At 48.8% G+C, this 22,964-nt stretch overlaps 1 protein-coding gene across 1 annotated transcript in view; it reads left to right on the top strand.

The window, feature by feature from the left end:
- Positions 1-22,964, top strand: part of CBL (Cbl proto-oncogene) — a 364,906-nt gene that overhangs the window by 110,435 nt on the left and 231,507 nt on the right. The window contains exons 3-4 of the mRNA XM_086956760.1: positions 9,103-9,249; positions 15,795-15,951. Of these exons, the coding sequence (XP_086812886.1) occupies positions 9,103-9,249; positions 15,795-15,951 (304 nt within the window). The remainder of the gene's footprint in view (positions 1-9,102; positions 9,250-15,794; positions 15,952-22,964) is intronic.

Here is a 22,964-nt window from a genome sequence, read left to right as displayed (position 1 = left end):
CTTCGATGCTGCCTCTGTTTGCTTTTTAAGTGCAGGTTATTTCTTTTTGTTCAGGCACTTCAATGGGAGTGTGTTGTGCATCTTTTTGTCAACATTTTTAGGTCTCGCGCCTGCGATGCATATGGCGAAGCCATATGCCATCGCGCAGGCGCGATACTAATGCTGTCGGGTCTGCTTCCCAGGAGACAGGAGATGTCACGCGCACGCTCTGGAAAGCGATCGGCGCCGGCCGCGCGCGTGCGTTTCCCAATCTCCTGTCTCTCTGGGAAGCACACAAGCATGCCCAGCAAGCCCCGCCAAGGTAACTTTGAAATAATCTTTATTTCTTGTTTTCTATTCTAACTGGTCAGCATGTTCTTTCACAACCGTATCCTTCTCTGCATATTTCTGTCCGTGGGGGTACAGAATGCCAAACATCGGAGGTTTATAGCCTTTCCTAGTTTCTCTTAACTTCTTCCCACACACTTCAGCCTTTCGTCCTGCCTAAGCCGCTCACACTTTTACCCTGCCTCCCCCTCCGCCCATCACAACATTCTTGCAGGTCTCCCCCTTTCACCACTGTCAGCCATGCCCTACGGCTCCACCCGGGCTCCCTCTACTCAACCACACATCCTTCGACCATTGGACCGTTCCACTCCTCCCCCCACCCCTTAACACTTTCCAACCGCTCATTCCTCCCCAAGTAGTCACTCCTCCGCTTTTCATCCCTCAATTTGTGCACTCACCCATCAGCCCTCCGCTCCCTCCTGCAGTCCCCCATCCACTTATCGCTCTCACCTCTGCACCCACCTCTCTCACTTTTCTTAACTGCTTCTCCTAATCATCTCGCCTCCTCTCTCTCCATTCTACCCGTCAATCACCCGACCAGGACTCTTGCCGGTCTATCCGTCAGTCCCTCACCTATCCACCGATCCCTCACCCATCTACCCTTACGGTGTCTATTACTACCCCAAACATCTCTTCCCCACCCGCTTGTTTCTTTCTCAACTCATCCACCTCTACCTCCGCACTGTCCCAATCCGAACTCCTCGGCCACTGTTCTTTATTTCTCTCACTCATCCATCCGGTTCCTTTCCCTCTCCTGGTACCTCACACTATTGTTACTTTCTTAACTCTGCGCACTGTACCCCATCCCCAGCCTCCGCACCCCGCTCCTATATGTCACATCCACCTCACCATTGTCTTCCTCTCATCTTTGCACCCTCTTCTCATCACTCACCCTCCACCCATCTCTCACTTTCACCCTCTCCCGTTTCTCATCACCTCAACCTCTTCTCACCCCTCCGCCCTGTTCCCACCTCACACCCTCCACTTTGTTTCGATCACTCACCCCTGCCCCCTCCCCCTGTTCCTATCTCTCACCCACCATGATTATGCTTGTTTTTCTTTCTGCTGCATGGTGGTGGGCACGCCCAAGGGGTTACGTAAAAAAAGACCATGCCCTTCCAGAACCCTCACCATTGGAGCTGTCTTATAAGTAACAGCGACAGGGTTTCACGTTTTATCTGAAATGTCTCCTTAGAAAAAAAAACACATCTGTAGTGGACCAGAGGCGTGATACGCCCACTGCGGAGATCTTTGTGGTCACACCTAAAGGCTCCAACCCTTTAAAACACATGTGTAAGGGACTTTCAGCCACAGGTTCCAACGCAGGTAAAACATCTGAGCGGGTAGCCCCATCTACAGTGTGCAAGTAGCATGTTACAATGCGAGTCACTGCTCAAAGTTTCATCTTACCTCAGTTGATAAAATAAGCACTACTGCGTTGATTGGTAAAACCGGTGGCTATACACTATTTACGAAGGTTAGGTAGGAAACTGCAAAATCGGCGGCAGTGGCTCGCGCAGAATCAGTTTTTTAGGTGTATCTATATTACTTTGATATATTATGTTGTCAAAAAATCGAAAATAAACACGTTTTCCTATAAATGCATTTCTCTACCTACCAGCAATCAAGCAGTTGTTTTCCAGTCTCTGTCACCGTGTTCATATAGGGCAGTCGTAACCTATGTAAACCCCTTGATTTTATTTTTGTTTAAATGTAAATCATTCCATGTCAAGCCGTGTGCTTCCAGCCTGCAGGCGGCTGCACCGCTCTGCGACCAGACGTTTGAAGCCCATGTTTTGGGCCAAGCAGAACCCCGTCACATTTAAACACAGCCACGTGTATTGGAAATAAATAAAACAACAGAATGAGTCTTGTGACCCTAGAACTGGATGTACAGACGATTCAAGGGCTTCCAAGGGGTTTATAATCCTGCAGTGCCGGTCTAAATCTAGCTGCTATGAAGTGCAAATGCGTCATTCATGCTGAAGTAACCAGGGCCTTCCACACATTGGACACTGCGCTGCCTCACACACACACACTACGCTGCCTCACACACACACACACACACTGCGCTGCCTCACACACACTGCGCTGCCTCACACACACTGCGCTGCCTCACACACACTGCGCTGCCTCACACACACTGCGCTGCCTCACACACACACACTGCGCTGCCTCACACACACACACTGCGCTGCCTCACACACACACACTGCGCTGCCTCACACACACACTGCGCTGCCTCACACAGACACTGCGCTGCCTCACACACACACACTGCGCTGCCTCACACACACACACTGCGCTGCCTCACACACACACTGCGCTGCCTCACACAGACACTGTGCTGTTACACACACACACTGCCCTATGACACACATACTACACTGCCTCACACACACACTGCGCTGCATCACGCACACACTGCCCTGCTACACATTGCACTGCCTCACACACACTGCGCTGCCTCACACACACTGCGCTGCCTCACACACACTGCTCTGCCTCACACACACTGCGCTGCCTCACACACACTGCGCTGCCTCACACACACTGCGCTGCCTCAACACACTGCGCTGCCTCAACACACTGCGCTGCATCACGCACACACTGCCCTGCTACACATTGCACTGCCTCACACACACTGCGCTGCCTCACACACACACTGCCCTGCCTCACACACACGCTGCGCTGCCTCACACACACACTGCGCTGCCTCACACACACACTGCGCTGCCTCACACACACACTGCGCTGCCTCACACACACACTGCGCTGCCTCACACACACACTGCGCTGCCTCACACACACTGCGTTGCCTCACACACACACTGCGCTGCCTCACACACACACTGTGCTGCCTCACACACACACTGCGCTGCCTCACACACACACTGCGCTGCCTCACACACACACTGCGCTGCCTCACACACACACTGTGCTGCCTCACACACACTGCACTGCCTCACACACATACTGCGCTGCCCTCCCTCACACACACTGCGCTGCCCTCCCTCACACACACTGCGCTGCCCTCCCTCACACACACTGCGCTGCCTCTCACACACCGCGCTGCCTCTCATACACACACACTGCGCTGCCTCACACACACACACACTGCGCTGCCTCACACACACACACACACACTGCGCTGCCTCACACACACTGCGCTGCCTCACACACACTGCGCTGCCTCACACACACTGCGCTGCCTCACGCACACTGCGCTGCCTCACACACACTGCGCTGCCTCACACACACTGCGCTGCCTCACACACACTGCGCTGCCTCACACACACACACTGCGCTGCCTCACACACACACACACACACACTGCGCTGCCTCACACACACACACTGCACTGCCTCTCACACACACACACACTGCGCTGCCTCTCACACACACACACTGCGCTGCCTCACACACAAACACTGCGCTGCCTCACACACACACACTGCGCTGCCTCACACACACACTGCGCTGCCTCACACACAGTCACACTGCGCTGCCTCACAAACACAGTATGGAGCCACACACTGCTGTGTGTCACTCACACTGTCCGATCACACACACTGCGCTGTTACACACACACACTGCCCTATGACACACATACTACACTGCCTCACACACACACTGCGCTGCATCACGCACACACTGCCCTGCTACACATTGCACTGCCTCACACACACTGCGCTGCCTCACACACACTGCGCTGCCTCACACACACTGCGCTGCCTCACACACACTGCGCTGCCTCACACACACTGCGCTGCCTCACACACACTGCGCTGCCTCACACACACTGCGCTGCCTCACACACACTGCGCTGCCTCAACACACTGCGCTGCCTCAACACACTGCGCTGCTTCAACACACTGCGCTGCTTCAACACACTGCGCTGCCACACACACTGTGCTGCCTCACACACACTGCGCTGCCTCACACACACTGTGCTGCCTCACACACACTGCGCTGCCTCACACACACTGGGCTGCCTCACACACACTGTGCTGCCTCACGCACACACACACTGCGCAGCCTCACACACACTGCACTACCTCACACACTGCACTGCCTCACACACACTGCACTACCTCAAACACTGCGCTGCCTCACACACACTGCACTGCCTCACACACACACTGCGCTGCCACACACACACTGCGCTGCCTCACACACACACACACACACATTGCACTTCCTCAAACACACACACGCTGCCTCACACACACACACTGCGCTGCCTCACACACAAACACTGCCTCACACACACACAATGCACTGCCTCACACACACACACTGCACTGCCTCACACACACACACACACTGCGTTGCCTCACACACACACACACACACACACTGCGTTGCCTCACACACTGCGCTGCCACATAATTACCCAGCTCTCAATGCAACATACACTCCAAATACCACTCAGTGCCACATAATTATATGCTACATAGTTACACTGCACTCAATGCCATATACACTCCAAACAATACAACTCAGTGCCACAAAATTACATATTACATATTTACACTGCACTCCATGCAACATACACTCCAAATACTACTGAGTGCCACATAATTACACACCACATAATTACACTGCACTCAATGCAACATTCACTCCAAATCCCACTCAGTGCCACATAAGTACACTCTACTGAATGCAACATACACTCCCCATATTACCACTCAGTGCCACGTAATTACACCCCATATAATTACTCTTCTCAATGCAACGTAAATACACTTCACATAATACCACTCAGTGCCGTATAATATGCTACATAATTACACTGCACTCAATGCAACATACACTCCAAATACCACTCAGTGCCACATAATTACTCTACTGAATACAACATACACTCCCCATATTACCACTCAGTGCCACGTAATTACACCCCATATAATTACTCTTCTCAATGCAACGTAAATACACTTCACATAATACCACTCAGTGCCGTATAATTACACACCTCATACTTACACTACTCAATGCAACATAAATACACTCTATCTATCGCACTTACTCTATCTATCGCCATCACTCTATCTATCTATCACCATCACTCTATCTATCTATCTATCGCCTTCACTCTATCTATCACTTCGCCACAGCATCACTCAGCACCACCACAGCATCACTCATGGGAAATACAACATCACTAGGCGCTACCACAGCATCAATGAACGCCACAGCATCACTCGTTGCCACCACAATATCACTCAGCGCCACCACAGCATCAATCTGTGCAACCATTCAATAACTGGTTCAAATATGTTCTCTCAATGTTTCAAGCTTTATTACAAATGTTATAAAAAGATGTTAATATTTCACTTCTGTTCTTGGATTTTCGTCAAAATAAAATACAATGAACATAATCTTCACAATTTTTTTTACAAAAGTTTAAGCTATTGCTATTATAAATTACAATAACTTTTATTTAAGTATTAATTATTAAAAAATGTAAAAGCCATTGTTATTTGAAATATCAATACATCTAAGTCACGTAAATACAACACATATTGCATTACAAATGCTATAGGTGTCACATTTGCAAACGTTAGAACTATTGGCATTGTAAATGACAAAGCTATTAAATTTGCTATTTTCAAAACCAACACATAAATAAAAAATGTGTCATTTACAATACCAATAGCTCAAACTTTCCTAATGCGAGACCTATTGCATTGCAAATGCTTGTTGTACTTCTATCCCCGTGCACTGTGTTGCTCTTGGTCGTGTGCTTTTCTCAGCCCCTTTCCATGTTGCTTTTGTGTATACCCTCCTCATCTTTCTTGCCAGTGTGCTTCTCCTCGCCTGCTCCACGCTGCTCTTCCGCATGTTGCCTCATCTACCCCCCCCCCCCCCCCCACCCCCACCCACACACACACGCCATTTTGAATAAGTGCTCATGTGAGGTGCTGGCGGCCACTTTTACTTTACATTTTTTTTTATTGTAAATTCTTTATCCATGAGCATGTGTAACCCATTGGCAATGTCAATAGGTTACACAGAAAGACCTAACGGCTTCGCCATTGTTTGTTTCATTATCCTTAGATGGTTGTGTGCTATACAGTACCATGTGGTCTGGTTTGCCTAGCCCAACGGGTGCTTAATGCTTGTTTTTGACGTTTTGCATACTTGAATATTGACAACAGATAAGGTTCTCTAAACTCATTTCCATGCCTGCTGTACACTGCTGGCTACTCAGCCAGAGTTGTATTTGTGTTCAGCCAATATCCTGTACGCCTATTGCTGTGTTAGCCTCCTATTGAAGTAACGGTTCAGTGTGAAAATATAATGACAACAATTCTATTTTCCAAAGTGTCCATCAAAGTAGCGGCTTTCAAGTAAATACATAGTCCACAAGAAAATGGATATGTGTACTTAATTTGTAAAACCAGTCAAACTCAACTCTGTTAATAGTAAGATTAGGTGGACGTTGATCTTTTTGTAGAAAGGTAGTTAATTAAGAACCAGATTTTGTTAAACCGTTTTAAAGGTTCCGTTTTTGAAAATATAATTTTTGCAGTATGTTTTCATGTTCTACTCAGTGGGTTCCACACTCCTGTCCTAATATCAGGCGTCTGTTCACCACAAATGATGAGGTCTCCTCGGCTGTATTAATGAACACTCCAGAGTGTGTCCTATCAGGCAGTGCTAGCTGTCTGGGGATGAAGACCTGATACGGGCTTGCCAAGACTTAAGGGTAGGCTTACAGCCCACTCCTAGCTTACCATTAGTTGACTCTAGTTTCACTCTCCTGTGCTTGCTTCTTATCCAGTGACTTGTTTTCCTATTCTTGTTTTGCTCCCTCCACTGGGGCATAGACACTTTGCCATCATTTTCACTGGCACCCTTTGTCCTTCTCCTGCTCACTTCAAGGGAACGTTTTTATGTTAGCTTGAGCTGTCCATGAGAATGCATTTGTTTTTCAGCTCTCTTCCTTGTGTGCTTGCTTGTCAGTCAAATATGCAGGTACATTTATTTAATTTTAATTTTCCCAGTGGTTTCCAAACTCGAGGTTTGGAAACCCAGTATTAATCTCCTTTTATCTTAAGTATTTTTTTGATTGCTTGTGGAATATATTAATCTGCTATACTAATGTAGTGTAACAAAACATTTTCATGTATGTCATTGCCGAATTCCAGTGCTTTGTGGAAAATGCACAACTGGTTACCATTTATTTTTCATTCCCACCTGATTACCACTTAAGATCCAGTCCCATCTACTGATGGTTCCTGTGACACTTCCGTTCCTTCCGGCTCTGGTGTAATCTCTCACCAGAACCAATGAATTGCACCAAGACCATGAAAAGATTACGATTTGTTTCTTCTGTATGAATGTGTGGCACCGATGTTGCTATTCTGTATGTCCCTTTTATACTCTGCCCCGAGGCTGGCATGTGGAGCAGGACAAGAGCAGTCAGTAGTTTTTAGCGTTTCCCTTTTTAGGTTTTGCCTAATACATAGTGCAAGCAGGTTGTTTCTGAAAAGACATACTCTTAGGTTACAATGGTTTTGGAGCCCACCCTTTGCTTAGGGTTGTATGTCAACCCAACGCGGGCTTTTCTCCGCCGTGCCATTACAACGCGGGCTTTACAATGCAAGTCGTTACCACGACTTGAACTGTAGGGTGCTGGATTTAGGAATAGTAAAATTTACTATTCCAACACCAGCCTACGTACAGTAGGGAAGGTGTTGGAATAGTAAATCTACTATTCCTTGGCCTAGAGCGCCCTCCAGCGCAAGTCGTGGTAACGACTTGCGTTGTAAAGCCCGCGTTGTAATGGTAGTGCGGTGTAAAAACCGCGTGGTAATGGATGTTCCCTTTGCTTAGCATTGGTTGGCTTTGTCTCTCCCACTTGATTTCTTTTTATTTGTCAACTTGTGTGGGCTTTTTCATTTCCTTGTGTTTGTACCTCCGTTGTCGTCAGACCTTATGCGATCAACAGAAAAAGAGCTTTCAGAAGTACTACTGAGAGAGAGGAGGGGCTTAGTCTCCGCGAACCTGTTCTCTTGAGTACAACATTTGATCGAGCAGAAGTTACGTGCTTCCCCTGAAAGGGATACATACAAAGGTGGTTCTGTTGGGTGACGCCAATCTCTTTGAAAGTAGGCAAGGTGCGCTCTGTACACATTAGAAACAAACTCTCTGAAACAAGAACATATGGAGAGGAATCGGATATTTCAAAAAGTACTTTATATTCGTAGTGAAGTAAACATATTAGATCTGAATCAAAACTCTAGCCACCCTAAACCCTTGCATATAATAACATCTCTCCACGTCACCGGCCCTTAGCTCTCGTCAGCTGGTATCTGGTGTGCTTCAGCAGTGCTGGCCTACCGTTGATCTGCTTCCCTGGCAGACATGGAGGGTGCCCTAGTTCAGAGCCTCACTGATGTGCGGCAGTCTTGTATCTGTGCCCTCTGATGCTCTGCTAGGTGGGTAGTGATTAGATGTAGAGTGCAACGATGAGAATGCATGTGTGATGATTTTCCCAGTGACCAAACCCAGTAGTAAGTAAAGAGGCACTTCCATCTATAAGCCATATTTATTTACATTGCCAGTGCTTGTTGGCACAGCTATGATTTATCTGCTTGTGACAGATGTTCTAGCTCTGACAGCACTTTATCCCATTCCATCAAGTTTTGTTGTCCAAGCTCAGTCCTTCAGTAAATAGACATCGCCAAGAGGCTTAATATGCAATGTCTTTGCAATGTGAATGCGATTACCTTCCCTCACTCAGTTTGATCTTCCTTGCAGGCGTAACCTGACGAAGCTGTCCTTGATATTCAGTCATATGCTGGCCGAGCTGAAGGGAATTCTTCCTAGTGGCGTGTTCCAAGGAGATACCTTCAGGATCACAAAAGCAGATGCAGCAGAGTTCTGGAGGAAAGCTTTTGGAGAGAAGTAAGTTCTAGAGTGAAGCAGTCCGTGTTTGGTGCAACTGTGACAAGCCTAATACTAGAGCAACACATTCTTTGTATGAAGGCTGGGATGTGTGCTAAATGTGCGGGGCAAGTTAGATATAGTGACCTTCTGTAAAATGTACTCTGTAATTGGTGTCTAGGCAGTGCATACCTGAAAGCCGATCATGTCAAAGACTGGAACATCTTTACCATACTCAATTAAAGGCAGAACATAGTTCCAAGGATGCTAGCGGAAACTGGTGTGGCAATATTGGTTGGAGATCTGGTGCAGTTCTGCAACCCCAAAATGCATCTTTTAATAATAAAGTGTTAACCTTCGAACTAGTTCAGTTTCCTTGCCTGGGGAGGGTTATGTGAGCAGACTAGAACTGCCTGCAATGGAATGGAATGGAATGGAATGGAATGGAATGGAATGGAATGAGAATTTGTAGAGCGCGATGGCTACCCAGGGGCGTCCCAGCGCTGTAGAAAACTGGATGGTTGAGCAGAGGAGGGGGGAGTGGGGTTCGTAAGGAACAGAAGGGGTTAGGTGGGAGTTTTATTAAAAAGCCACGTTTTTAACAGCCTTCGAAAGGTAAGTAGGTTGGATTCTGACCTGATTGAAAGGGGAAGGGAATTCCAGATCTTGGCCAGATTGTAGGAGAGCGCGCGGCCTCCGCATCTAGCTCTTCTTATGCGTGGTACAAAAGTGAGGTGAGAGGTCGCGGATCTGAGGGGCCGGGAAGGGTGGTAGGCTTCTACCAAAGGCTGGTTTATGGCGGGGCCCGTTCCCCAGTAAGAGCGATGTGCAACGCACATGCTCTTAAATTCTATCCTAGCACGCACAGGGAGCCAATGAAGGTCCTTCAGTCTCGCCTTGACTGAGGAGCGGCGGGGGAGGTTCAACAGGACTCTTGCCGCGCAGTTTTGAACAACTTGTAGTTTGGCGAGGGTGGACTGTGGGGCGCCAAGATATAGGGCGTTACCGCAGTCGAGACGTGACAAGATTAGTCCTTGGACCATGATCCGTCTTGAGTGAAGCGGGAGAAGGGGGAGAATCTTTCGGAGTAGTCTCAACAGCCCAAAGCAGGTGGCGGCAAGTTTGGTGGCTTGATAGTTGAAAGTGAGGTTTTGGTCGAGCCAGATGCCCAGGCTCTTAATTTGGTCTTTTGGTTGTGGGGGGCTGCCTAGACAGAGGGGCCAGATGGTATCAATGGATTTGGTGATGTTATTTCCAAGGAGCATTACCTCTGTTTTATCCCCATTAAGTTTTAGACAGGAGTCTGACATCCAGGTTGCGACAGCTTTTAGGCATTTATGTAGGCTGTGGTGAGAGTTGAGAGGGGGGTCCAGTGCCACCACCAGCTGGGTGTCGTCCGCGTAGGTGACAATTTTCACCCCGAAGGGGCGGACGACATCAGCTAGAGGACGGAGGTAAACATTAAAAAGGGTTGGACTCAGGGAGGAGCCCTGAGGCACTCCACAATTAAGCGGTTTACTAGAGGAGGTGAACTCCTTTTCGAATACCCGGAAGGATCTGTCTGTGAGGAACGATTCTATCCAGGTAAGCGCAGTTCCTGACACCCCTATCATAGCAAGCCGGTGGAGTAGGATGCCATGATTTACAGTGTCGAAGGCGGCACTCAAGTCAAGTAGAACGATGGCCGTGGAGCCGCCACCGTCCAGGATCCTCCTTGCCTCCTCCGTCACTGCAATCAAGGCAGTCTCAGTTCCATGGCGAGGCCTAAAGCCCGTCTGGGTGGGGTCCAGTATATTGTTAGTTTCTAGGAAGGTTGCCAACACGGAGTTGACGTGTTTCTCAAGAAGTTTGCTGAGCCAAGGCAGAAGGGAGATGGGACGGTAATTGGAAGGGTTGGATTGGTCGAGGTTGTTTTTTTTTAGCAGAGCTTTGACCATAGCTCTCTTCCATAGGGGGGGGACGATGCCAGTATCAAGGGAGGAATTGAGCAAGTCTCGAATGGTGGGTAATATCTGGCTGGTTATTTGAGTGAGAGCCCTAGGGGGAGCTGGGTCGACAGGTGATCCCGATTTGACTAGTCTCATTAGCTTTTCTAGAGAAGTTTCGTCAAGAGCCGGAAGGTTATTGAGGATACTAAGTGGGACTGTCATAGGATCTGTGGTGATGAGGTCACTGGCCGTGATGGCAGGGGGGGGAAAGGAAGAGTAAATGAATTCTATTTTATGATGGAAAAACTCCGCTATGTCCTCACAATGAGTCTGAGTGTCATTGTGATCTTTGGGAGTCTCCGGAAGTTGCAGGAGAGATTTAGCTATGCGGTAAATCTCTTTAGGTTTAGACGCTGCATTACTTATCTTTAGTTCAAAGTATGTGGCTTGAGCTTGTTGGATCTCTACTTTGTAATTTTTAATGGCTGCTCTATAACTAACTTTGTCTGCTAGGCGGTATTCCATGCGCCATTTTCTCTCCAAACGTTTGCAGACACGTTTTTTCTCCCGAAGATCGTTTGTGTACCAAGGGGCTGTAGGATTGCCCCGCTTGGGATGGATGCTACTCAGAGGGAGTACAAGGTCCAAGGAGTTGGTGATCCATCTGTTGTAGTTATCGTTACCCTGAATAGGGTTGGATGAGCTGGGAGGTATTGTGCACTGTAGGGAGGTTTGCCATTCCGGTAGAGGGATTTTTTGCCAGTTCCGTGACTGCTGAATCGCCGGGGGTTTGGGGTGTGAGTAGTTGGGAAGGATCCAGGTAAATGGGATAAGAAAATGGTCAGACCAGGGCAGCGGGGAGGGGTTTTTGGCAAGTAGGTTGGGGCAGTTACTGAAAATAGGGTCTAGGAGATGTCCTTTTTGGTGTGTGGGCCCGAGGACAAGTTGGTGTAAGTCCAGGGCTTGTAGGCCTGATAAGAGTTCTCTAGCAGAGGGGTCGGTCTGATCATCCAGGTGGATGTTAATGTCGCCCAGGATCGTATAGTTGGCTGAGCTAAGTGCCAAATTTGCGACTGTCAGCGCTAGATTTGAGAGAAATAGGCCTTGGGATCCTGGTGGGCGGTATATGAGCATACCGGAAAAAGTATGAGTGGGGCTAAATTTTATACTTATGCAATACTTGATGTATTCTATTTGCACAGTTTAACTCCCTCGGGAGCGGTTGATAATCATCAAATGTCTATCTTTTAGACTAAGATAGGGATTCTATGTTGGATGCTTCCCTGCTCTGCTAGCTGTTCTGGAGAGATTACAATGATGTGTTTGTGCTACAGAGTTCAGGGCGTTACCTCTGCTTTTCATGTCAAAGATTATTCTTTGCAAAAACAACAGTTGATGGACAGAATGCAGAACAATGTCATACATTCACCCCAGTACAGTAATGTGGGCCTAAATCATCGTTTTTTTGCTCACCACACCACTCCAGTTAAGACATGGCCATATGCAAATCAGCCTTGATTGACCCTGTGCCTCATGGGAACAGTCCAGCCCGAACTGCCAAGCCATGTCTTTCCTGGACCGGAATCAAGCATCCAAGGACCGGTTTCTGGCTATCGGCCGCCTTCAGCCAGGATAGCTTGACTCCAGTGGTGTGGAGAGCACAGGACTCACGTCTGAGCATACCCGTCCCACTCGGGATGACAAATGCAAAAACCACAGTTGATGGACAGAATGCAGAACAATGTCATCCATTCACCCCAGTACACTGATCTGGGCCTAAATCCATTGTTGTTGTTCTTTGTCCTAGCCTTCAAGTGCACTACTTTAAGGTACTCAGATGGAGTATATTACATGTTACTCCTGAAAGTAATATAAATAGAGAAGGAGAGTACCCTGCCTCAGGATATATAGGCCCTGGCTAGGGGGTCCTAACTGATGTGTATGGAGGGGTGAATAACCTAGGGGTTGACACTACATATAACAATCACATGGTCAAATCAAAAGGACTATACAGTTCAAGTTTAGAAAATATATATTTTTTTATTGTTTTCTGATAACATGGATATTACAAAAGATTTTTTGGGGAAAAATATATTTTTTTGTGTATCATAGGTACATATAAGTCATAAATAAAACAAACAGATATAGGAACAACAATATCAAGACAATTCGTCCTACCCAGTAACAGCCAATCTTTACACACACAGTATCATTCACTTCAATCCCTACTCACTCTTTCTCTCCTTATATCATACACCATTCATTCTATCATTCATTCTACTATTCCTTGCGAATACAGCACATAGGTGGTCAAATCGGGATGTTCGTCCGGATAGATGGTTTTAGCTACGGGTCCTGATGTAATGAGGACAATGACCGTATTCCTGGAGACATACGCCGACGCGCGTTTCGGTGACAGGCCAATAAGGCCGCACCTTCGTCAGGGCAAGGGGCAGTATACTGGGACGGGCACAGGGATAAAAACTCTTTCAGGCTTCAAATAGGCGTTTCTAGGCGGGGATTCCAATCGTGTTCTGACCTATCGGTTCTTTCAATAAGTGCGTTCAGAGGGCGCAGAAGTGCAGAATTCAAGAGGGCATCTACGAGCCTTTCAAAGGTAGAGTAGCCGTTCCTAGGCGGGGGTTTCAATTGCGCTCTGTTATGTCGTTTCCTTTCGTGGGTAGCGGGTGGAAGCGATGCCGTCCTACAGTTCCGAGCCACCTTCGTAGGGTGCTTGCTGATGCACCGCCTTTGTCCCGGAGGCTGTTATCATCAAGCTGGGATTCCGCCGACTCGGTCTGTCGGCCAATGGATGGATGCCGGATTACCTGAAAGTAATCCCAACACAAATTTAGGAACACAGTGAGGAAACCAAAATGTTAACAGTAAACCGCAAAATGATACAATCCGAGTGATTGAGGCTCAAAAAAATCTTTTTATTGAGAAAACTTCATCAGAACTTCAATGAGTTGTGAAGAATGAAGGCTATAATAATTGTCTTAGCTTCTCCGCTTTTTCAGTAGGGGTTCGGCTCTACCTCCTCTTCAGGTGCACACTAAATTGTACCAGTGTTGATGTGTTTTATCTAGGAACCCGATTCAATATTGTGACTTTATGCCTCTACACGGCTATAATCAATAATATCCCTATAATGGCATAATAATCAGATCCATATTTCAGTAAATCGCCCCTGCGGCCCAAGGCATGGCAGAAGCTACTTCCTTAGATTCCTAGAGAGCACACCGAGTTCTTTCGACATCCCAAATCTCCAGCAACCTGGGAAAGCCCCGCTTGCTTTGTTTTGATTTGTAATAGAACTCCTGCGAGCACTGGAAGAACGGGCAGTTCTTAGTGACATCTTTGACGTCTTATGTCCAAACCTTATGTCAAACTCGGCACCTTTCAGGTATAAATATACCAACGTTGCCTTAAGCAAACACACAGTGGTGATTCTGGAGCAGAGCAGCTAATCTACTTTACGAGAGCCCAGCAGAAGCGAGAAGCCCACGGACGCTGCCCCTCCTCTTTGACGGGCTGAGAAAGACGCTGTCTTTTCTCCTGCCGAGAAAATCCAGCTCCGGCGTTTCCAGCCTACCCTTGCGGGTGACTGGTATATCGGGTCCTGAGAGGGAGATACCAGACCTCCTACATTCTATTCCCAAGGTACAGTGCTGACTAAACCCTTAGAGAGAATTCTTGAACAGATCCTTGGCAACAAACCTACTTAACTTAAACTGCTACTTACTTACTCCTTCCCACGTACTAGGCTTAGGTCAGGTACACCGGGGTAGGCGTATTTTAGAAGCACCAGTTTAGCACGTTAGCCTATGTATATATGTATATATATTTTATCCATTTTAAAGTGTCTTATGGCTAAGAAACCATATCAATGCTTTTACAGTATTATTTCATAATACTCCTTTTACTGCACGTACTTTACTTCACAATAAGTATTGCAATTGTGGCAATTCATTTCTCTTGCATGAGAAGGAAGACTGCTCAATAAATAATACCTTTTATTGAAAACGCCTGTCTCTCTATTCTCTGCACCCTGGTGAAATTAAATATGCACAACTGACTGAGTGAAATAGCTGTCTATTGTTTCACACGACTCTAGAGATTGACTCTGATTCAGAGGGAGCAAAGTTGTCATGTTTATGCGGTTGTTGGAAGCTGAATCCCTTCTTGTCTGAGCCAGGGAAGCTGATCACTTCCTATTCAGTCAAGAAAGTTTCCAGTGACCTCTGAGCTAGCTGGCGCAAACCTAAATTAAGTCTAACATAGTCAGTAGAGACCTAGAAGACCTCAGTCCTAAGTCTAAACTGCTGTTTATGTTATTCCAATGCGCAGGGCCTTTAGGGAAAATAGGAACTACACTACAGTGTCTTTTTCACTGTTTGAATTTATTAGATTTGTTAAAACTGAGTGCATACCAGCTGTGTTTTCTTCACTTACAAAGATTATTTTTGACACTTGAGCCTCAAACATTAGTTCACACAATCTGCAATTGGAAAAATCTGTTCTTCCCATGGATGTCAATTGGTGGCAGTCATAAGTTTACTCTCCGTGCCTTGTTACAATGGCCCCTATACGTGATAGGATAGATCTGTAACTAAAATGACTTGTTTTGTCTTGCAGGACCATTGTTCCTTGGAAGGTTTTCCGGCAGGCCCTTCATGAGGTGCATCCCATCAGCTCTGGCTTGGAGGCCATGGCACTGAAGTCCACCATCGACTTGACGTGCAATGATTATATTTCGGTCTTTGAATTTGACATCTTCACACGACTATTTCAGGTAAATGGAATCTTTATTCAGATGGAAAGCTATTCAGGGCAGCGGGCATAGAAGTAGCATGCTGACAAGGTCCTCTTCGTCATTGTTCATAAATGTAGGTGAGTATTCCTAGATGCTGAGGCTGGGGTGGTGTTTGTCTTAGGTTTTGGAGTGGAGTTGGATAGAGGTATTAGGAACTCTTTAGGCCTTAGTAGAAAGGCATAAACAGGTAGGAGGACCCCACTCTAATTTGTAGAGGACGGTGGGGAAAGTGATTTTAAGAACAGAACAGACGTCCAGAGTAGGTGGGCAGTGAGGATGGTGTCTTATTTTAGTGTTGGACAAATGGGCATCACCATTATAAACTATGGTAATTATCAATACTTGAGGGGCATATTTACCCTGGGAAAGGCAAAAATTCCACACTTGTTAGAAAGGCAGAGGGCACACATTTATATAATTGTTTGTTTCAGGAAAATTACGTATGTGCTAGTTTGGTAGAGTAGACACGGGAAAGTGACAGATTCTTAGAAAGTTGATTCAGTTGTCTGAAACCAATATTATGCATTTGATTACAACACTACGACAAGTTTTAAACAAGTTTTTTGATTAAAAGCATATCACCACATGTGTTTGGTAACAGTATACAAATTTTATTACACTTTACAAAATATAAAAACACTTTAAAAACATTTAGCAATAAACATAATCATCACAATGTCTTGAATAAAAAGTCACAGAATCAAAAGGTCGACGCGGCGTTTCGGCTTTTTCTAGTACACCTTCATCAGGACTGATTCTAGACAATTAAAATCATAAAACACAAAGTTACCAAACAAATAAAAGTGTCTGATACATTATTTATCTGTCCATTGTTGCTTTGCATCACCCTGATCTAAGATACTGTACTCTTTCTCATAGTCTACACACATATCTATTGAATTACACTGCACATTGTCGCTTTTTATACAATTCACATATTTTTCTTGTTGACAGGTATTATTCATACATTTATACTCCTCTCTCTTTTTTGCCTTCCCCTTGGCCATGTGTACTATTGTCTTGGAAACCCCCATCTTTCCATCACTAAAAAAATATAAAAAAATAGTCCCTCCTGTGATTGGGTGCGTACCTTGTTAATCCAAATGGATTTATTATCCACGTGGATGGAACTTGTTGGTTCTACGAGGAGTCCTTTTTGGAAAATTTGGACTGTTGGTGCATTAGGCTTTGCTAGTGATTATTCGCAAAGTTGCTCTGTCTCTGAATAAAGACATATGGATACCAAGTAAATTCTTTATATATACATGTTAATTTTCATGTTTCGGCTGCATATAGTCACAACTCTCTTTATTACATACCAAAATCGTGGGTTAATTGAATTTCCACTACTTCGAGATCGTCTTATTTTAGAATATGGTAGGAGACTTGATACCCTCCTTTTATGCCTGTGGGTATAAAAGTACAGATGTGTAGGCTTATTTTTAATTATTCCTACCCTATTTTTACTAGTAGACAAACATACCTTGATAAGGCTCTGTTCTTGCCGTGTCTTTAGCTGCCAGGAGGAGCCACCGTTCTATATGATCAATCGTCTGGCACTGTTCTCCCTATAGAATTAATATTCATATTGTAGGATATATAGCCTCACTTTCTTATTGCGCTCTCATTCATTTTGTTATAAATTTCCCTGTAGTAGCACTCACCGTGGGAGCCGGAGTGCTGGTTGCAAACAAACCAAAACCTCTTTCAATTGGGTAAGGGTATGTGTCGCACACGATAAATGTTTCGTGATTCTCCTCTTCTGTTTGTTGATATCTGTGGGGATTATGTACCAAGAGTTATAATCCTATTTTTAGATCCACTTGCTATTGTTTATATTAAATCTAAATGTATAATTGGGGCATATTATTTATATTTAAATCTAAATGTATAATTGGGGCATATTACTCTTTTACATGTAGCTCTCTCATAAGGTTTCCTTTACCTCGAGTTTTAGACAATTTATGTAAGGGGCCAATAAAGGACCAAGTTATTTAAATAGACATACAGTCTCTATATTTCCTCTAGTTTAAGCCCAAGGGGTCTGCGCTATGATCGTTGCGCTTACCGATATACTTGCAGTCGGCCTCCCTGCTCCTTCCTTCTTGGCAGCCCGTCTTGTTATCACCGCACGGCGTTCTCTGGAAATGAACGAACCGTGGCGTACGGCAACCTAAATAGTAATTGCCGGTTGATTGGGCGCCCAATTTTCGCTGTTCTGATTGGGTGCTTTCGATTGGTTGCGATTTCTCTATGTTGACGCGGTAGCTATGGCGACGGCCGAATTGGCAAGCTCGTTCCGATTGGCTAAATTTCTATTGAGGGAAAGCCTATTCGATTAGGGCCAAAGGACGCGTTACTATGGTAACGTTGTCGCTGTATTCCCTGAGATTGTCTCTCCTGTTGCGGGCACAAAAAATAGATTTATTGGGAATGAACTGAAAAGCTGTTTTGTTATTGGGACGCTTTTCTCTTTGGCGCCCAATTGCCGCTATTTTAGTAGCCTCTGGTATCTTTATGTTATAGGGGTAGCTCCGGCGAGACGTCGTTTTGATAAGCTTGCTCCGATTGGCTAGACTTCTTGTTAGGGCCAACCCTATTGGTTAGGCGGGGATGAACGCGTTCCTATGGCAACACTAACAAGTGTGGAATTTTTGCCTTTCCCAGGGTAAATATGCCCCTCAAGTATTGATAATTACCATAGTTTATAATGGTGATGCCCATTTGTCCAACACTAAAATAAGACACCATCCTCACTGTCCACCTACTCTGGACGTCTGTTCTTTTCTTAGTAGAAAGGCTGCACACCCTTTTCTCAATGCACACTCTGAGAAACATTGTTTTCTAACAATGGGCTTGTAGGCCGCCTATTACTTACCATTGACCCCTCCCTCTGGCTTCTCCTGTGTTGTACGCCTGCCCCCACTCCCTCCCACCCCGTTGTCAGCTCCATCCCCCTGTTGTCGTCAGCTTGCCCCCTCCCTCCTGTCACTCCCCCCTCCCTCCTGTCACTCCCCCCTCCCTCCTGTCACTCCCCCTCCCTCCTGTCACTCCTCCATCCCACCCTCCTGTCATTCCTCCCTCCTACCCGCCTGTCACTCCTCCTTCCCACCCGCCTGTCACTCCTCCTTCCCACCCGCCTGTCACTCCTCCTTCCCACCTGCCTGTCACTCCTCCTTCCCTCCCGCCTGTCACTCCTCCTTCCCTCCCGCCTGTCACTCCTCCTTCCCTCCCGCCTGTCACTCCTCCTTCCCTCACGCCTGTCGCTTCTCCTTCCCTCCCGCCTGTCGCTTCTCCTCCCTCCCGCCTGTCGCTTCTCCTTCCCTCCCGCCTGTCGCTTCTCCTTCCCTCCCGCCTGTCGCTTCTCCTTCCCTCCCGCCTGTCGCTTCTCCTTCCCTCCCGCCTGTCGCTTCTCCTTCCCTCCCGCCTGTCGCTTCTCCTTCCCTCCCGCCTGTCGCTTCTCCTTCCCTCCCGCCTGTCGCTTCTCCTTCCCTCCCGCCTGTCGCTTCTCCTTCCCTCCCGCCTGTCGCTTCTCCTTCCCTCCTGCCTGTCGCTTCTCCTTCCCTCCCGCCTGTCGCTTCTCCTTCCCTCCCGCCTGTCGCTTCTCCTTCCCTCCCGCCTGTCGCTTCTCCTTCCCTCCCGCCTGTCGCTTCTCCTTCCCTCCCGCCTGTCGCTTCTCCTTCCCTCCCGCCTGTCGCTTCTCCTTCCCTCCCGCCTGTCGCTTCTCCTTCCCTCCCACCTGTCGCTTCTCCTTCCCTCCCGCCTGTCTCTTCCCCCTCCCTCCCGCCTGTCGCTTCTCCCTCCCGCCTGTCGCTTCTCCCTCCCTCCCGCCTGTCGCTTCTCCCTCCCTCCCGCCTGTCGCTTCTCCCTCCCTCCCGCCTGTCGCTTCTCCCTCCCTCCCGCCTGTCGCTTCTCCCTCCCTCCCGCCTGTCGCTTCTCCCTCCCTCCCGCCTGTCGTTCCTCCCTCCCTCCCGCCTGTCGTTCCTCCCTCCCTCCCTCCCGCCTGTCGTTCCTCCCTCCCTCCCGCCTGTCGTTCCTCCCTCCCTCCCGCCTGTCGTTCCTCCCTCCCTCCCGCCTGTCGTTCCTCCCTCCCTCCCGCCTGTCGTTCCTCCCTCCCTCCTGCCTGTCGTTCCTCCCTCCCTCCTGCCTGTCGTTCCTCCCTCCCTCCCGCCTGTCGTTCCTCCCTCCCTCCCGCCTGTCGTTCCTCCCTCCCTCCTGCCTGTCGTTCCTCCCTCCCTCCTGCCTGTCGTTCCTCCCTCCCTCCTGCCTGTCGTTCCTCCCTCCCTCCTGCCTGTCGTTCCTCCCTCCCTCCTGCCTGTCGTTCCTCCCTCCCTCCTGCCTGTCGTTCCTCCCTCCTGCCTGTCGTTCCTCCCTCCCTCCTGCCTGTCGTTCCTCCCTCCCTCCTGCCTGTCGTTCCTCCCTCCCTCCTGCCTGTCGTTCCTCCCTCCCTCCTGCCTGTCGTTCCTCCCTCCCTCCTGCCTGTCGTTCCTCCCTCCCTCCTGCCTGTCGTTCCTCCCTCCTGCCTGTCGCTCCTCCCTCCCTCCCTCCCGCCTGTCGCTCCTCCCTTCCTCCCTCCCGCCTGTCGCTCCTCCCTTCCTCCCTCCCGCCTGTCGCTCCTCCCTTCCTCCCTCCCGCCTGTCGCTCCTCCCTTCCTCCCTCCCGCCTGTCGCTCCTCCCTTCCTCCCTCCCGCCTGTCGCTCCTCCCTCCCTCCCGCCTGTCGCTCCTCCCTCCCTCCCTCCTGCCTCCCTCCCTCCTGCCTGTCACTCCTCGCTCCCTCCCTCCTGCCTGTCACTCCTCGCTCCCTCCCTCCCGCCTCTCCTCGCTCCCTCCCTCCCGCCTCTCCTCGCTCCCTCCCTCCCGCCTCTCCTCGCTCCCTCCCTCCCGCCTCTCCTCGCTCCCTCCCTCCCGCCTCTCCTCGCTCCCTCCCTCCCGCCTCTCCTCGCTCCCTCCCTCCCGCCTCTCCTCGCTCCCTCCCTCCCGCCTCTCCTCGCTCCCTCCCTCCCGCCTCTCCTCGCTCCCTCCCTCCCGCCTCTCCTCGCTCCCTCCCTCCCGCCTCTCCTCGCTCCCTCCCTCCCGCCTCTCCTCGCTCCCTCCCTCCCGCCTCTCCTCGCTCCCTCCCTCCCGCCTCTCCTCGCTCCCTCCCTCCCGCCTCTCCTCGCTCCCTCCCTCCCGCCTCGCCTCTCCTCGCTCCCTCCCTCTCGCCTCGCCTCTCCTCGCTCCCTCCCTCTCGCCTCTCCTCGCTCCCTCCCGCCTCTCCTCGCTCCCTCCCTCCCGCCTCTCCTCGCTCCCTCCTCCCACCTGTCACTCCTCGCTCCCTCCCTCCCGCCTGTCACTCCTCGCTCCCTCCCTCCCGCCTGTCACTCCTCGCTCCCTCCCTCCCGCCTGTCACTCCTCGCTCCCTCCCTCCTGCCTGTCACTCCTTGCTCCCTCCCTCCCGCCTGTCACTCCTCCCTCCCTCCCGCCTGTCACTCCTCGCTCCCTCCCTCCCGCCTGTCACTCCTCGCTCTCTCCCTCCCGCCTGTCACTCCTCGCTCTCTCCCTCCCGCCTGTCACTCCTCGCTCTCTCCCTCCCGCCTGTCACTCCTCGCTCTCTCCCTCCCGCCTGTCTCTCCTCGCTCCCTCCCTCCCTCCCGCCTGTCACTTCTCGCTCCCTCCCGCCTGTCACTCCTCGCTCCCTCCTGCCTGTCACTCCTCGCTTCCTCCTGCCTGTCACTCCTCGCTTCCTCCCTCCTGCCTGTCACTCCTCGCTCCCTCCCTCCCTGCCACTCCTCCCTCCTCCCTCCTTTCCGCCTGCCACTCCTTGCTCCTGCCTGCCACTCCTCCCTGCCCATTGTCCGGTCCCCCCCCTTTTTGTTGTGACCTTGCCCACGCCCTCCTCCATTGTTAGATTTTGTCCGCTTGCCCCCTCCTTCCCGCCCCAGTATTGTTGGCAAGCACTCCCTGTTGTCGGATTACCCCCTCTCTCGCCCCCTGTTGTCGGCTTGCCCCTCCCTCCTCCTGTAATAAACATAAAAAGTCTTATTAAGTGACTGCGACAAAGCATTATTCCCCCCCACACTCTGCCAGTGTTGCCTCCTCTCCCCGCCCCCACCCCCCACACAAGCCCTCCCTCCTTGTTGGTTTCACCCTGCCAGCAGTAACAAAAAGAAAAAAACATTTGGATACTGCTGCAGCTTTTTTTTGTTTTGGTTTTTGTTGCTTATTTACATTAGACATGCTGCTCAGCTGCCTCACAACGTGGCTAAAAAACATTGAGAAAGCCAATAGCTTTACGCGAGTCCTAGTGGCTTTGCTAATGCTTGTTTTGTATGTTTTATTTACTTAAGTATTAGCTGTTATCCTCTTTTGTATTTTGGTTCTTTAAAGGAGGAAACCACACCTTTTTTTTTTTTTACCTTAACGTTTGTATTTATGAAGCCTGGAAAGGCTGTTGGTCCTTTTGTTCTTTTTAAGTGTCTAGGTATCCTTGTAGAGGAGAAATTAAAGCAAGAACTGGAATGAGTAGATATGGTCATTGAAAAAGTATTGTCTCAGTAGTCAGTCATTCAGTCAATGTTGCGAAGTGTCCTTCCGTTGCCATATATCTGCGGCAGTACTCCTGCCCCATCATGCATTTGTCCTGCCAATAAGGTTCCCCAATAGTTATTCTACTAGTAACCGCTAGCCCTCCCTAACTAAGTATTACAGTAGCAATTACCACTTCCCATTTGCTGCTTAACTATCGTGCAGTTCATCCTTCAACCCTTGCCAGTCACTTGGCCTCTTTTGAACTTTGACTATGCAGAATTTGAGACAATAGCCAGAGAGCTATTGCACCTATATCAGTGCTTGCACTGGACAAGTCGCAGAAAAATTGCTACTCGTAACCCCACCATACCCACAAAAAGTTATTTTGCCAGTACTTACTTGGTAAACATTTTAGAGTCGTTTCAGAAGTTCTAAGTATTTCAAATACATTCATTTATCAAAATATTTTATTTTGCATATGCAA

Source organism: Lissotriton vulgaris, chromosome 2_1 (genome assembly GCF_964263255.1).
Source record: "Lissotriton vulgaris chromosome 2_1, aLisVul1.2, whole genome shotgun sequence".
Classification (NCBI taxonomy): domain Eukaryota; kingdom Metazoa; phylum Chordata; class Amphibia; order Caudata; family Salamandridae; genus Lissotriton; species Lissotriton vulgaris.
Note: the sequence above shows the minus strand (reverse complement) of the source record. Positions and strands in the feature narration are given on the sequence as shown.